The 17,739-nt window shown below is 37.3% G+C and overlaps 1 protein-coding gene across 1 annotated transcript in view; it reads right to left on the bottom strand.

Annotated features, from left to right (window-relative positions):
* LOC121429071 (FK506-binding protein 15-like) overlaps nt 1-17,739 on the bottom strand; it is a 92,108-nt gene that overhangs the window by 42,354 nt on the left and 32,015 nt on the right. Inside the window, exons 10-14 of the mRNA XM_041625976.1 lie at nt 15,847-15,960; nt 11,171-11,348; nt 8,875-8,943; nt 6,706-6,765; nt 706-839 (exon numbers count right to left, since the gene is read on the bottom strand). Coding sequence (XP_041481910.1) covers nt 706-839; nt 6,706-6,765; nt 8,875-8,943; nt 11,171-11,348; nt 15,847-15,960 — 555 coding nt within the window. The remainder of the gene's footprint in view (nt 1-705; nt 840-6,705; nt 6,766-8,874; nt 8,944-11,170; nt 11,349-15,846; nt 15,961-17,739) is intronic.

The following is a 17,739-nucleotide window of genomic DNA, read 5'->3' as shown; positions in this document are numbered from 1 at the left end:
AAAGCTATTATAATCGTATGTCTTTCGAGTCCCTGCTTATTTCAGCACTTTATTCTAAAGTGCCATTGGTCTCTTCGGATTTCTTTCAGTTTGAAAAGAATACTACATGTAGATCGGGGACCTTGAGAAATGTTACCATGGAAGTTGCTAGAATGACACAATGGCCCGTATTCTGAAGTCGGGTTAGACCATGGTCTAACTCTGTGCTAAAATTATGTGAAGCCAAATGTTTCTAAATTTTGTTTACAGTAGTAAAATGCTTTTCATGTTTACTGTGCTCTTTACTAATTCTTTAATGGTGAAGACAGTTGTCATACTTATTCTTCCCAGGCAGTTAATAATGTTTTGAGAGTCAAAAGAGCTGATACGTTGAACATCTACTTTTAGAGATTTATGTTACAACTGGCTTTCCATAGTTAAACCCCAACTTTAAACCAGAGTTTAAATTAAACCCGACTTCAGAATACAGGCCAGTGACCACAATTGTAAGTCTTCCGTGAAACTGGAGGGTGTTTCCTAAAGCCGTTCATTTAAGAGCGACTTCAAGAACAACTGGTGAACCTTTCTTCCCCGCTAAACCATCGCCAATGAACAATTTGATGTAAACCATTTACCACAAGAAAGGATCACCATTCTAAAGTCGCTCGTAAGTTACAAACAGCTTTATGAAACACCCACCCAGTCCCTACTTGTTTCAGTACTCACCGGCAGCTGTTGTTGACCGTGTTGCATGCCCATCCCACCGGCCTGGTTTTGATGTGATAGATGGCCCTGGCCTGGGGGCATGGCCTGGGACTGGTTGTGGGCCGACTGGGGGTTATATATTGCCACCTGGTGGACTAGAAGTAAAATACACAAAATTGATCAAAAATTTGTTTCTTTTCAGCTTCACAATACCTTATTATACTGGACGTCTTGGATCAATGGCAGAGTACCCACCTCATGAACAAGAGGTACATTAATGGGGTGTTGCAAGAAACTTGTGATCAATTGTCTATTTTTGGTCTCTACATCAGTCATACAGTGTATGTCTTGCAGTTAATTGCACATTGGTGATTGCTAATCTGCTTCTTGAAACAAGAAATTTTATCTGATTTGCTACAGCTAACATATCAGTTGTAAAATTGCAACAGAATATTTGCAATTGATCGCAAATACTTTCTTGCAACACCCCATAAGAGAGGTATTTAATCAATCATAATTTAAGTTGTGGAGATGTAAACAACAAATACATGTAGCAATACCTGTAATGATACAGGAATCAATAAATATCACAAAGTGAAAGACACACATGACTACATGTAGGATCTTGATACAATTTCCAGTATAAGGGATCAGCCATATCACAAATAGATTGCCCTAGATTATTAGATATTAGAAGTTAATATATACAAAAGAGCACGCATATGGCAGCTGTTGATGCTTTAAATAGAATTAAGAAATGAATATACTTAACAAATGCACCAACACTGGGAAATGAAAATGACTGAACACCATACAATCATACATTCTTAGGGGGTGTTGCAAGAAAATATTTGCGACCAATCGCAAAAATTCTGTAGCAATTTTACAACTGATTGATCAATTTTAACTGTAGACAATCAGATTACACTCCTTGTTTCTTGAAGCAGTTTAGCAATCAATCGCAAATTTACACTTAATTGCACGGCATATGCTTGATTTGGGGAATGAAAATAGACTTGCAATTGATCGCAAGTTTCTTGCAACGTCCCATCAGACTTACCCCTCATAGTCTTTGCAGATTTAGTAGCCATTTCAACCACTCTACCACATCAAAGTACACACACAAAAACACTCCTCTCACAACAGCTCACATGATTTGCAACATGTGGTGCTGCAGTAATATCCAGTTAAAACAAAGCAAAGACAGATCTATGAATAAATGGTTTGTAACAATCTCATGACTAATTGACTTGAGTCCAAAGCACAGTAGAGTGTTTACTCATATTGTGAGAATAAATGGACTATGGACTTCATATTAAAGAAGCAATTTAAAGAGGTACTTTCCTGCATAAATTGCTAAATTTTATTTTCCGATGAACAACTGGGGGCAGAATTATATTATTTTTAGGGGAGTCAGTTTGCAAGGGACGGACACTACAGTACCCCCCTCATGATGATGATGGTGGTGATGATGATGATGATGATGGTTGTGATGATGATGATGATGAAGAAGGATGAGGAGGCAAAAAAAAACAATATTAAAAATAAACTGAAAAAAAAAATAGACCTTTTAATATTTATATTTTTCATCAAGAATTTATGGATTTTCAATTCTAATTATTAAAGAGATCGCACCTTTTCCTCAATCGCTCCACTCCTACCCATATATGTGATGTTTCTTCCATTGAAGCCTTCAAAAGTAGACTAAAGACATTCCCGTTTTCTTCCTCCTTACTTAATAGTTTTATCAATACTTTTCCTACATGTAGGCTTCTATATTGTATGTACATGTATGCTATAATTGTAAAGCACATTGAAATAATAAAAGAATGGACTACATGTATGTATAACATTTAACTTGTATTGTATTTAATTGTATTAAACAAAGTGGGGCAGTAATAGAGGAATGCTTTTTTAATTCAATAAATTACAAACTGATCACAACTTCATGAAGGGCGTCAATATTCCATAAGTTTATAAAGGACATGCACTTTCCAAAAAGTTCAAATTCAGTATTACACTCATTGACAAGGTTTAGGTACACTAACCATGACATCATCTAGACTACCCAAACTAAGCTGCAATTCGTGTCTACAGTCAGACCGCAGGTCCCTATGCTAATGAGCAAAAAGGCCAGATTCATCCAAATCATCTCGTGGCTGAATCCTCTTCCTTGCAAAATCTCGTGATTCGTGAGACTTTCTTTCTCTAAAGATTTACCTATTTTAACCTCAAGTTAAATGAAATATTATTGCACCATCAGATAGAGTAAAAATTACTCTTTCATATTGGTCATTTATTTTTTATACAATATTTGTTAAATAAGTAAATTTCTGGCCTGAAAGTGTGCCTCAAAACTGAATTTTCTTCCTCTGTTTTCTTTTGCAAATTGTGCAAAACTTTTTATTTTGAGCCTCAATGATATCTATATCACCATAAAGCTGAACTTCTGTACTTTCTCACAATGCCACTCTTGATATGCGGCACCTTTTAATCGGGTCAAGATCACACTTTTCCCACCAAGGTACAAGACGAGATTTCTGAAATTTTGTACTTGCATGAAATCCAGAGTTCTGATTGGCTGGATAAGGTTCACAGAACAACAGGCGCGGGGTATTTGAGGAGATTACCACATGGGAAGTGTGACCTTCCCACGAACCCAGGCACTGGACCTGTTGGAATTTGCCACTGGGTGGTCTCTTTGACCAATCAGAGTGCAGTATTCTTGTTTTAAAACTGCTTTATGTACTTGGCAAATGAAAAGTGTGATCTTGACCCGATTAAACCAATTCTTATTTTGAAACCTATATCATTTCAAAGCATACATATTCAGCTTTATCATGATATAAAAATCATTTGGGCTCAAACAAAAATAAAGTGTGAAAATAGCAGCTTTTGTCAGGTGAAAATATTTATTTTGTAGCATATTTTAGATCAAAATTTTAACCTATATTACAAAATCTTTGAATAAATCCAAACACATGACCTGAAAGAATGATTCTTCTTCTTTACAATGGTACCAAATTCATGAAATTCGATGCACAATTAGAGCAGCAATGACCGAATGAAAAGAGGTGTTTTGGTCCGCATCAAGCTCATTAAATATGCAAAACAACTCAAGTCATGAATATCACTTGGATGAAAGAAGCCACTTTCTTGGGACCTGCGGTCTGACTGTCTAGCAAATCTACGGGCTATACCCACCAAGGGCGCAAGAAGCCCGACAACCTTGATCGTCATATACATGTACACACTGACAGGTTGACATCCACTTCAGTGTACTACAAATGTTTATGAATTTTCAATTTTAATTTGATGGTGATAAGGAGAAACACAAATAGCATGAGACACAATTACTTTTACTCCAACGGTTAAAAGAATTTCAATTGTAATTTGATGTCGATATACAAAGAGATGCACAGATAGCATGAGAGACAATTCCTTTTATTTCAATAGTTTAAGCATTTTTTTTATTTTAATTTGATGGTGATCGAGATACACAGACACATGTAGCATGAGACACAATTCATTTTACTCCAACGGTTTAAGAATTTTCAATTTTAATTTGATGGTCACAAAATCAGAAGACATACCGACAGCATGATACCTAATTTCTTTTTTTTTCTTCAGGGGTTTATGAATTTTCAATTTTAATATGATGGTCACAAAAAAAAGAAGATAAATTAACATATTGATACCCAATTTCTTTTACTTTAGGAGTTTATGAATTTTCGATTTTTGGTGGAGGGACCCAATGTACATGTACACTGCACATCATCAACATGCATTAAATTGTAAAAAATAAAAGTTGTAAAGAGGAATATTGTTATGAAGTGGTGATATATGAGACAATAAATGAGCTGTAAGTGTATGAGCAATAAAACAAACTTTAGTTCTCGACATGAGATTGAATACCTACATGTAGTTGAAAGAAGCTGATAAAAATGATAGGAGAATGCTGCATGATTTGGGCAGCACCAAAATGCTCAGAAATCAACTCTTTTTCGATGCCAGTCAATTGAACTGGACACCGTGATGTATATGGGAATTGATCTAAATTGTTCACCACAACAATTTGATGCCATGAGCGATGCGCGACCATGGGGTCTCGAAAAGCAACCTAAATACGTATTTTCTATATTCTGAAAATACACCCCTTAACAAGTATTGGCGTCTCAAACCCTACCCTTAACAAGTATTAGAAACAAAACGATACTCTTGGCAAGAATTCCCTGAATTGAACCCCTGAACAAGAAATCATTATGTCACAGACGTTGGTCGTCCGTTTACCTACATCATTGGGTTTAGTAGTACAAATAGTACGGCCCCACCTCCCACACCTCGCGCAAATCGTACTCTAAACACGTAGTGTTGACTGTTGGGGCAAAAAGTGCATCCTTTATAAACATTTTAGTCTTGATTTTTTATACCTTCGCAAATCTGACCCTAAACATGTAGCTTTCCTAGCGAAATAGATACCATTTTCATTATTTTAGTGTTTCAAATACCCTTATTACATATACATTATACATACGTAACGTGCCCTATCTTGAAAAAGACATTCTTTTTACGTGTTTATTTGGTCGCGCATGGTATCCACTCGTCAACGTAAGTGCCCCCCCCCCCCCCGGGGGGTCTCAGACTTGGACTCTTATACCAGTAGCGCTGAAAGGGTTATGGTAGAATGCAATGGAATGACTCTTCTCTTTTTTTTTTAACCATGATCTCACAGCCAACAGTAGAGGACTAAGAGCATGAGTCAACAGACACCATCCATGACAGTAGCTCAATCAGGAGGTGACGTGACATTTGCTCCTGCAATATATATAGTCTTGATATCTCAAAAGGGCCGTCTGCACCAGCTAGAGTTCTCAAATTAGCGCGCTACTTCTGTTCTGGCAAATTATCCCGATCTGAACAATCTCAAGATTATTTGTAAAGGAGATGCAATTATCGCGCTAGTTCGCAGAATCAATCTCAAGATTGCAATCCCTAGTCAACTTACATGTAGGATTATTTGCAAAATAGCACGCTATTTTACGAATTATCCCACTAATCCGCAGGTGCAACCACACTCGGGATTATCTTATTCACGGCGTCAGGCCATAATGCATCGATGCCTCGCTCGAGCAGGAAGCGCATAGGGACGTCACGTCATAATGTGATATGCCCTTTACAAGAACTGTGTTATTATTATCATTATTGGTCATGAATGTTACCTACATTGTATTGGCTTTTACATGGAAATTTTCCATTGTAGCAATTGTCGCCGGAGCTAATGTCATAGTACGGAATCAGAAAGGTGATAAAGTCGACTTGCAACAGGAAGGGGGGGCATTTACAGAAAATCCATCTTAATTACATTTTCAACTAGCCAACTTGTACCAGGGACGGGGAGGGTGGAGTTCTGGAGGCTAGTTTATTTAGATATACTCCTACAACTTTATCCTGGGGCCATTTCATAAAGCTGTTCGTAAGTTAACAATGACTTTAAGAACGACTGGTGATCCTTTCTTGTGGTAAATGATATTCACCATTCAATGTTCATTGGCAATCATTCAGTGCGTAAGAAAGGTTCACCAGTCATTTTAAAAGTTGCTCTTAACTTTAATACAAACAGCTTTATGAAACACCCCCTAGAATGGGGTGGTTCTGGGTGATATCTTACCTAAATGTACATGTCTTCTCCTTTGTATTAACATTCCTTATCAAATTTTTCAATAAACCCAATAGCACAATGAAGGAGCAATTTTTTGAGCTACATGTATATTCCTATTTTGAAATTTGGGGGGCAATCCTGGGTCATTAAAGGGGAAAATCTATTATGTAAAATGATGAAAAAATTCTTGTGATGTACATGTAATAATAGGGTGGAGATATGGAAAATGTAATTTGATTTCAAAGGCATGTTTTTTTCCTTTCCTCTCCATGGATGAAATGTGGCTGAATGTTGAATATTGCAACAAATGGTGTTTAAATAATGTACATGTATACATAGTCGAAATGCATACATCCTCATACCTGGCTTTCCAGCAGTAGAAGGGGCGGAGAATTCTTCAAATTTGGGAGGGTCCTCCATTGCTGAAATGGAGGATTTACATATTACTTCATAACATGTTTACTTGAAAAAAATAGAGATACAAGCTTTTATCTCAACCCATTCATCAGTTTGTAAGAACATGAAAATTAGATATTTTATCAGATGTTGTTTGGAGGTTTGCATGGTGGCATGTACAATTGCTGATGTGGTTTACGGTACACTCACTCCTGAAGATGGACAGTCAACCTGTCCGAAAAGTCGAGTCTCTCTACTACTCATCATCTCCAGAGATGCCAACTTTTGGAAATCAGAATTAGGGAGGATTTGCGTCTGACACCAATTTATGTGCGCGTAGTGCACATCTCGAGCGCGGAGCGCTCGACCCTTGCGGCCGGGGTCCAGGGCCCGCCTTAGGGCCCTGGAAGCTCTGGGTTTCTAGATGCTCTCTGGTGCAATCTGACCCTTATTTGGATCATTTCACATGTTTTAAAAAAAAACATTGTTCCCACTTTTTTAACATAAAAATATATCAAATATGCATTTTTACATGTAAAAAAAATTAGGGGACAATAGACGTGATAGAAGAAAAGTACCTGTTCAACAATAATAATTAGGAGGAATTATCAGCTATAGGCAGGTTATGTTTCACCATAAATCCAGTAAAGAAAAGCTCAGCGCGGGTAACATCTACCTGTAAAGATCTTGTCTTCGCAATGTCCGTTTGCTCCCAAAGTGCTTCCGAATATTATCACGACCTCCGTGCTCAACTGAAATGTCCACTACACGCTGCAAATTGTGCAAAATGCATGGTAAATTCCTCTTTCCGAATACACGGGCACTATAGACTGTATTCAGTCTTATACTTCTGAGACCATTTCTTGGTCTTCTTTTGTTGATTTTCCGCCATTTCGTGTCAATATCAACCCATCAACACGCCGAAATCACACACCGATATTCCACCGCACGACTCGACAAATCCAGCGGCCGCGAGCGCACACGGCTCACGAAGCTAGCCAGGCCTACCGGCCTGGTGCACAGTGGATTCCCGTTGGGCATATCGCATGCACCAGCTTTTCGCTGCTCCTTATTTGTCTGCCTTTCACACAGAATTTAGTAGCAGCGAACGCAATGGAGTTAATACATGCTAAAGTTAGCAGACGATACATGTACTTTCAATCCAATATGATCAATGCAAAAAAAATCGTAATTTCGGGAGGATAAGGATGGTAATCGTAAGGGCGGGAGTTGGGATGAATTTTCGGGAGCCTCCCGATGAAATCGGGAGGGTTGGCATCTCTGCATCTCTACTCGCCGACTCAAGCCAGCATCTCCTCATCAGCTCTACTACTCAAGCTGTTCTCACTCACAATTCCTTCTGGTTTACAGTCCTTTTCAGGACTATTTTCAAGAAAGAATACTCTACTCTCAAATCTCCACTTTCTCCGCCTATCCATTTCTTCTCTTCTTCTATCCACTGTTTTTATAACACTCCACATGGTGTACCGTAAACCACATCAGCAATAGATTTTTTTTTTCTAGCCCATATATCATTTGATGCGTATATACATTTGACCCTGTAAGACCCTAGATAAAACATTTGGCATTCAGCTCTTATGCACATAACTATGTGACTCCTTTCAATGGGTCAAGGAACTTGATATTTTTTACATTAAATGACGTACCTGAGTCAATGGCATTCTCTAGTTTGTAAAAAATTCAATGCTCTCAAACAAAATAGGAATGAAAATTTTCTTTTAAAGAAGTAAAATCTTGTGATGAACTTCTGTTAAAAGATAGATTTGAGTTCGTACCTTGCGAATATATGAAAAACTAAAAATTGAACATTTACCTTTTTACTAAATTTAGGTTATTTGCTGGATCAGAAGATAGACAACCATATTAGAAGCAAAGGACAAAAAATCTAAAGATACACAGCATGAGATCAACAGTTAGTAATCGACACCTTCAAATTTACACAGTACACATTTTATGTTAAAACATCTCAGAAGCATAGGATAATACAATTACAAAAACTGTACATATTGTATTACAATTAGATTATATGCATAGATAATGAATAGGTTTTTGCAATGAGTATGTGCTTGCTATTAGGGGTTATAAAGCAATGGTATCCATGACAATATTCATACCTGGGTCGATATTAGAAGATGTGTAGGTGACTGAATCATCAACTTTAGGCAATGCCACCATTTCTGAATCTGGATCATTTGGAAACCACAAAGACATGCATAGATTATCTAATACTCAATAAAAGTTCAATAATTACACGTACCCCCCCCCCCCAAAAAAAAAAAAATATATATATATATAAATACATAATAATAATAATGAAATGAAATAAATAAATTTAAAAAATAAAAAATAAAATAAAAAATGAATAATAAATCATAGTAATAATAATATTCCATCCATTATTTCCATTTATCATTTGTCTATTAAACAAAAAATACAACTGGTTTGCATTATAATAATACAATGATTTTATAAGGGTTGTCAGTGATTGAGTGTCTCATAGCACTATTTGTATTACAGTAATTAGGAATCCCCCTGTATGTTATTATGGAATTAATAGTTTTATTGTTTTGGGGAAATTTGATAATCCATATATGGGGAGGATTTGTGTGTGTGTTTTTCAGTGGTGAGATTTTTCTGTGCAGGCTTAAAAGTAGTCTGCTGGGCAAAGCTTTCACTTGAGTTAAGGTTCTGAATGTGCAGCCTATCGTACTGAAGGCCCTCTCGCTAAAATGAAACAGCAAGTTTTATACATGCTAGTCTATGTGTGGAGATCAAAGTTTCAATCAGGGTCTGTGCCTGCAGACTAGCTTCAAAGCGAGTCATTCGGTTTCCTTTGATAATCTGACAATGAAACTACTGCATTTTGCCAAATCCTAATTCTAAAGGGATAAAAAATTTGGTAGGATCAATGTTTTTTCCCATTCTTCTCATCACCAACAACACCATCATTTTCATCACTATCATGCCTTAATTTTATCATCAACATCATCGTCGTGATTATCATCTTTGTCATCATCATTCTCAGCATCATCACCACCATCATCATCAACATCAGCATCAACATTTACCATCATCAAAGCCACTATCATCAGCATAATCTTACCACCATAAACCATTGCCATCACTGGCCTGCTCCACCATCTCATTCTCTTCATCACCCTCACCATCGATATCAAAAACACCACTGTCAACGTCATCATCAGTATCATCATTGATAAAATCACAACCATCACATTTGGAACATTGGTTCAAGCCAAAAACCTAGGGAAGGAATGCCTACTAGAGGGTTAAACCGATCTGGGACCGTAACGTAAAGGTTTGCGATCGATTGCAAATATAAAAGAACCACTCTGATTGGTTACTGGTAATTGTTCTGAACAAAGTGCGTATGTAATGATGATCTTGATTGGTCATTGGTATTTAACAATTGATTGCAAACCTTTAATGATACAGAGCCCAGGGCCCTGTCTTACAAAGAGTTACGATTGATCCAATCAATCGTAACTCTATGGAAATCCATCAGTGCCATAATTTTTTCTACAGGAAATTTGCAAAATGTTCATTGTAAACAAAGGAGAACACACCAAATTGTCAAGAAATCAATGAATCTATGGATATACATTCATATCTAGAAAATCTTTTGAACAAACATGCATTTTATATGTTGACTTTGCTAGCTTTCCAGAGTTGTGATTAATCGGATCACTCGCAACTCTTCGTAAGACAGGCCCCAGGATCGGAATTCAATTATACTTTGAGCCAGAATTTTAAGTATTTTACTCCGTATTTTGCTCAAGTAAACTACTTATCCATCTTTGGTATTCACTTGCATTTTGGGGGCTAAGTATTTTGCTTAAATCTAAGTCAGCAGCCTACATACATGGGTTAATTCTGGCTTGCGTGCAGTTTACAAATGTACACGCACACAGTCATACATCCTATGCATAGGTGAATGGGATGGATAAATTAATTGAACATTATTTTGGTTTAAATCTTTAATATGAGGTCACAATGGCTATTAATAAGTATGTTGCTTAAATTTGCAATGAATAAAGTAAAATACTTCGATGTGCTCTGAATACGGGTTTAAGCATATTGCTTAGCCAAGAAATATGGTCAGTAAAATACAAAATCAATACTTTCCATTGAATACCAGCCCTGGGGAGTGTTTCACAAAGATTTAGGTATGACTTTATAGGTCACACTTAAATGCCGACGCGTACAAGATATAACTTATTGATCAATACGCAGTAGTACGCATCCTCTTCGAATGATCTGACCAATGCAGTCATGCCTTTTATACCGCACGCAACAAGGCATGTAAGTGCAACTCTAGGTCACACTTGAATCTTTGTGAAACACCCCCCAGAGTTATAAAAGGAGGGCGTGTGTGTGTGTGTGATAACATACCAGAAGGGTCACCAGGCCTTGGGAGTTGGTTGTGCATACCATGGCCCATGTCGGATTGGAAGTTATTGGTGTGGTTATTGTGCATCTTCTTGGGAACCTTCATGGCCTTCTTGGCCATCATGTTGGGGTGACCGGACGAGGGCGACATGCCTCCTGTGTCCGAAGACGCGCTGGCTTCCTGCTTACAGAAGGGAGACAAAGAGAGAGAGAGTTTGAGTTAAAGAGACAGAAATAAGTAAGAGAGGGTGATAAAATGGGAAAGAGGGGTTGGTTGAAAAACAAAAGGGAGATGAGATAGTTGGAGAGAGGGGGGTGGAAGATAAATAGAGGCAGTGTGAAAAATACAGATAGGAGAGAGAAAAAAAGATAATGAAAGCGGGGACAAAAGTAATGAATTATTTTTTTTACAGCGTCAAATGAACAATCTCATTGAACCATTCAAACAGACCAGGGGCCTGTTGCATGAAACTTTTTACCTAAGAAAACTCTGGTCAAAACTGAAAACTAAGGTTAGTCTGATTTCTGCCAGACTTTGACACAGGGCAAAAACTCTGGTAAAAACAACCTGAATTTTCTCAGGTAAAGTTTTATGCAACGGGCCCCTGAATAGTAAAATTCTGTTTTCAGCACATTTTACAAGAAATGCAATAGGCAATATTATCATTCTTGCTTTTGCTTTGCATCATACACAAGGAAAGCTTAAAAAATTGTAACTAACTGTTTTAAGTTCTTGAAAACATACACTCTTAAATAACAATATGTTTTTTAACATGAAAAAATATTAAAGTGATAATGGAATCTGCTATTAAATAGTGAGTAAACGACCAAGACAGATTCTTGCACTATTGGTGAAAGGCAATATTACCCCAATCTATACAACATGTCCACATGTTATTCAAATCATGAATTCTTACTCAATAGAGCCAGATGAAAATGAACAAGTGAAATGAATAGCAAGAAAATAAAGAAGCAGCCATTTACAATTGCCAGTCTCTGAGATGCTGCCCGTAACTTGACCGGACCTTGCATAGGGTTCTGAACAGAATTCTCAAAGATAAGATCACCAAGGCTCTTGACCGACTTCAACGGCCGGTCGGCGTACCCCACCCCGAGGATACTGTCCATACGATTGGCCATGGCATCCACGTTTTTCACCGTATTCCAGCGTTTCACCGTCCCCGTGTGGATGCACGTCTCGCGCCTCTTGCTGCGCTCTTCTTCGATCTCCGCAACGTGGATGAAGCGGCTCTTGGTGTTGCCCATCTTGTCGCAGCTAACGCATCACAGTGGCATTTCCTGTTGCTGAACGCTTCAAATAGTATTTCAAGTGTTTGCACATATGGATGTGGATTAGAATTAGTATTCCTTGCTAGATAATCTATACCATAAAACTGGCAACATCTCCATGAATGGAACAATTGTCCCCAAGGACTTCAAGAAGAGTTCAGCGATGACAGCTGGATTGTGAAATAAAAAAATCAAATTGATGAATTCCTGATCCAAGTGTCAATCATTGAGCGATCTATTTCAATAAGGGTTTACTACATTAGCTGCATATCCACAATGTATGTCAATTAATACATCAATGGACAGAACTGTTTCCTCCTGCTTCCTACAGGAGTGGTTGTTACCTTTGAAGTATCACCAAGACCATGTCATAATGTCCATACTATCATAGATCTGGAATACGGTAGAATGGAATCCGATCTTACACTCGGGCACCTTTATTTTAGGAATGATCAAAGACTGTCATTACATACATGTAACACGGATCACTGGTTATCACAAAACCTTCTGTCATGTAATTTTCCCTGACAAAATTTTCAAACCATTGATGAAATAGTGCTTGAAAACTTCTGCTAATTCCTCATCAAGCTGCCGTTACAGGCAGTATCTAGGTATGATGGACTACTTCTGATCAGTAGTCAACTGAAAACACTGTACAATTTTCAAGTTCTGTCAACTCCGAATGTTCCGATCCCGTGCTATCCCATCTGAAATGTGATTAATCCATCTTCCGAACATACAGAAGTACAGTAAAGGTGAAAATATGCAAATGAACATGCACTAATCACATCTCTGCAGGACAGGTAGAATCTCTCTGTGGTACATCCATGTTAATGCCTAATTATAGATCCCTGGGGGCCCATCAACATCGATTCATCTAGCATTAATTCAGTTCTCCTTCACTCAATCATCCAGATAATCTCAAAAAAAGAGTTAGTCCTCACAAAGATTTGCAACGGCTGTAGAAAAGTACTTTGAGCTCTAGGACGTTCTCTCATTTTCCCCTCCAAGAAGTCCTTCATCTGCTAAGTCAAGTCTCTCCTATGAACTGTCAATCTCGTGAAGAGTTCATACCCAGAAAGATCCAAAATTCAAGTCAAGACCGATTAAAAAGTCTAATCACCTCCATGCATCATGCGTGTGGCAGAATGCACGTTATTTGTCATCTTACGCAGTTCTTTCCCTCATACTGCGATATCCATCCATATCTCTCTCAAAGTTTAAACCCTAAGAGAGATTGTCACTTCTTTTGAGGTCATTCCTTTCCAAAGATATATTTTCCTGCTTGAAGTCACTGCTGTCAAAGTTTCACAAACTGCATTCCACTTTGACATCAAATATCAAACATGCTAATCATGTAGCGCTTAGAGATGTCACTCCAATGTACGAAGCACTATAATAAAGTGAAATATCACTATTGATATCAATAATTTAGAATGAAATCTTGCGAGGCAGCTCAACTACGTGTATAGTGTTCCTCCTCTTAAAAGAAGTCGCCCTGTTCGACTCCACCAAGCACATCTGCTCCTTTTGATAGAAATATCATAAAGGTTAAGCGCATCCTGAGGAAAAGTACAAGAATCCAATTTTGCTCTGTTCTTAGACTACTCTCAGGTTTCTTCTCATGAAAGATGTTTTGTTGTATTGTACACCTCTGTTCCCTTGGACATATCACACACAGATTATCATATCCTGAAGAAAGTAGAAGAATGCTTTTCGTATAGCAGACATCAATCATTCGACTCCACAGACAAAATGAAACTCCAGACGTCGATTCCAACTTACAGTTGCATAGGTGCTCCCCGATGACATAGGAGGAAACATTTGCTGCACCCCTCTAAAATGTAGTTATAATTTCATTTTGCCTCAGTATCTGTCTGTTCCACACTCTTTTTCTTTCTCTCTCTATCTATCTTACTCTATCTATCCCTCTCTCTCCCTCTATCTCCCTTTCTCATGCTCTCTCTGTTTTTCTCTCTTTCTATATCTGTCCCCGTCTCTCTCTCTTAAATCCCTTGGTCCATTTTGGACAATTGGTTGAAACGTTTCCAAGTAGCACAATGGCCAGCAGCCTGGCGATTAAGAGAAATCAAATACCAATAAATCACTTTCGGGCAAAAAACTTGGCAGCCATCTGGAATTTCACAATGATCTGCATTTTACATGTACATATGTTGCAATGAATCAAGAATGGTTATGCATTTAATTCATCGAAATGTGGAATTAGTGCCATTGATGTACATCTTGCATACTCCAAAGAGATTTTTTTTTTAATAATCCAGTGTTAAGAAATTGGTTTCCTGTGGCATTGTCTCATTAATGTCAAATGTTGGTTAAGATATGAAAGCTCCTTAAAGTTCTCAAGATTCTTAAGATTGCAGGGAAATGCTAATGCATTGGAATTGATAAAAATGATATTGGTATGTGTAGGAGTTCTAAGAATTAGTAAACTACAACCCAACATTTCTGGATTTTCACATTTCAATTTTTTTTCTTCTAAGATTTCTTTGTCGCCCTCAGCCAACTTCATATTTCACCAACCGCCAAACTTCAGACTCTTTATAAACAAAATATGGAAAGTGCTGATAAAGACAATCACAAAAACAGTATTATTCGACCACAAAACCACAATGCAATCTAACCTAATTCTAATGTACACCTGGGTCTGTTATATACTTTCACTTTCAATCTGGGGACAGGGAACTGGTTTCACAAAGGATATTCCAAGTCATGTAGATTAGGCTTTACACAATGCCTTCAGCACTGCAGCTAGTGAGCGCAAAAATGGCATTCAGTACTGTACGTTCATGTAGGCCTAAAATAGTAACATCTTTTTGGCTCTAAAATCATTATCAATTTATTGTACGTACACAAGAAGTACATTTATGGTCTTTCATGGGTATCAAGTAATGTGCACATATTACTTCTTCTGAAGCATGCTTAAAGGGAACAGCTGATTCCAAAAGTTCTCAAACTAAGATGAAACATGTACAATGTACGTATAAAGAAGTGCTTGTATTTGTCCTTAAAATCCCTGAAAAACACCACAATAGAGGATGAAAAACTATAATTTAGACACAAGTAGCAATTTATTATAGCCCGAGTTTGATAACCGTCTCTGAGACACATTTAGCTTATGCCCAGTTTTCTCAAATTTAAAAAAAGTGTTGGCTGTGTTGACTGCATTCTGTTGTGTGTAACTCCTATGCTGGGGTATTAGTATACAGCACTTAGAAACATTTGTATTAAGCGCTATATAAATGTTGCATAACATTATTATTCATCATTATATATGCAGAATCAGTCTCCAATGGATTATAATATAAAATAAATGATAAGTTTTAGTACAAAATAAAAGTTCAATTCTTATTGAATGGAATCTAACTCACATCTGCCTCTGAGTCTGTGCTGTCATGGGCTACGATGGCGCCAGACAGCGGCAGCATGGGCTGTCCCATTTTGGCCATTCGGGAGATCAGTTTGGCCTTACTCGATGAGGGACTCTAAAAAAGATAAAAATACATGTATGAACAAAAGATATTTATTTCAATAACTGTTATATTTAAACAAGTTCTCACTCCTATGTTGAAAAAAAGATAATTGGAGTGAAAGGTTCTTACATAATTTGCAATAAGCTCTATTTCAGCTGAAAAAAACATCTATGTATAGCAATTTTAATTATGAATTTTAGCAATATAGACATTCCAAGGACATAATGGGATTTATGATTTAAATATTCATTCCGTCATACATGTATCAATTAATCACATATCTGCCATGCACTAATAAAACATAACTATTTCAAAATTAAAAAAGCATTTACATGTGATGTACATGTACATTTTGATGAACAAAATTGTTTATGAATAACAAAAAAAACTGTGGTACCCTTAAAAAATCAGAGGTGGTCTAATTAAATAAAATACTGCAGGATCAAAGTTAATCTATCTGAAATGGTTCACTGACACCATAAAATGTAACAAATTATAGCTCAATTCAGTAATTAGCATTTCCCAGGGTGTGAATGGGGATTGAAGTATTTCAATTTGAAACATTTAGATGATTTCATGAATAACTGTATCAACAGGAAATGCCCAATCAAATCAGGGCCAGGTCCTACAAGAGTTCCGACTGATCCGAGTACATGTAGATCAATGATCCAATCAACCATAACTACACTGTCTGCAAAGGCAGCCACGCCAACATTTAAAATGCATGTATATTAAAAAAAAATTCTAGTTATGATATATATTCATTCCTACAAGAAATACGATTGAGCCGAGTACATGTAGATCAATGATCCAATCACATGCAAAATCAGCCACGCCAACAATTAAAATGCATGTATATCCAAAAAAAATTCTAGTAATGATACATATTCATTCATTGTTGGCTTGACAATGTGACATGCTCCTTTGTTTACAAGAGGACTTTGTGCAAAATTTTGGTACTATGTCTAGAGTGAAGACTAGACTCCAAACTCTCTGGCCCGTATTCTGAAGTTGGGTTTAACTTAAACTCAGGTTTAAAGTTGTGGTTTAAGTATGGACAGCCAATTGTTACATAAATCACTAAATGTAGGGATATGATATTTCAGCTCATTTGGCTCTAAAATCATTCATAATTGTCTAGGAAGTATAAATAGATGATTGTCTTCACCATCGATTAATCAGGAAAGAGCACATTAAACATACTAAACATACACCTTAATAAACATTTTGACACTTTTGGCTTCCCATAATTTTAGCACAGAGTTAGACCATGGTCTAAGTTAAACCTGACTTCAGAATACGGGCCTCTGTCTACGTCTTTGGTAGAGGCAGCCAAAGTACATAGTGAATCTAGTCTCACTACTTCAGACCCTGCCATATGCACAATGTGAATTGCAAAAACCGTGGGTCTGTGCATGCAGACTAGATCCACCCCCAACCCCCCCAATGTCTACTTCCTTTCATGCACTAGAGCATTTATACACAAAACAGGAGTGAATGCTGTCAGATTACTTTCTCTATGGAATTGCACATTTTTAATGGCAAAAATGGGATCCAGGGGGTGTTTCAGAAAGATTTAAGTATGACTTAGAGTTGAACTTAAATGAATATGCGTATATAATATGCGTACATGATATGCTTCCTGCTACTATTACTGATCACTGCGCAATATGATCTGACCAATGCAGTCATGTCTCATAACACATGCAACTACATGTAGGCATTTATGCACGACTCTTAAGTCATACTTAACTCTTGTGAAACACCCCCTCCCCCCCCCCCGACATGTAT

This window comes from Lytechinus variegatus, chromosome 15, assembly GCF_018143015.1.
Source record: "Lytechinus variegatus isolate NC3 chromosome 15, Lvar_3.0, whole genome shotgun sequence".
Lineage (NCBI taxonomy): Eukaryota > Metazoa > Echinodermata > Echinoidea > Temnopleuroida > Toxopneustidae > Lytechinus > Lytechinus variegatus.
This window is presented reverse-complemented; position numbering and strand designations above follow the sequence as displayed.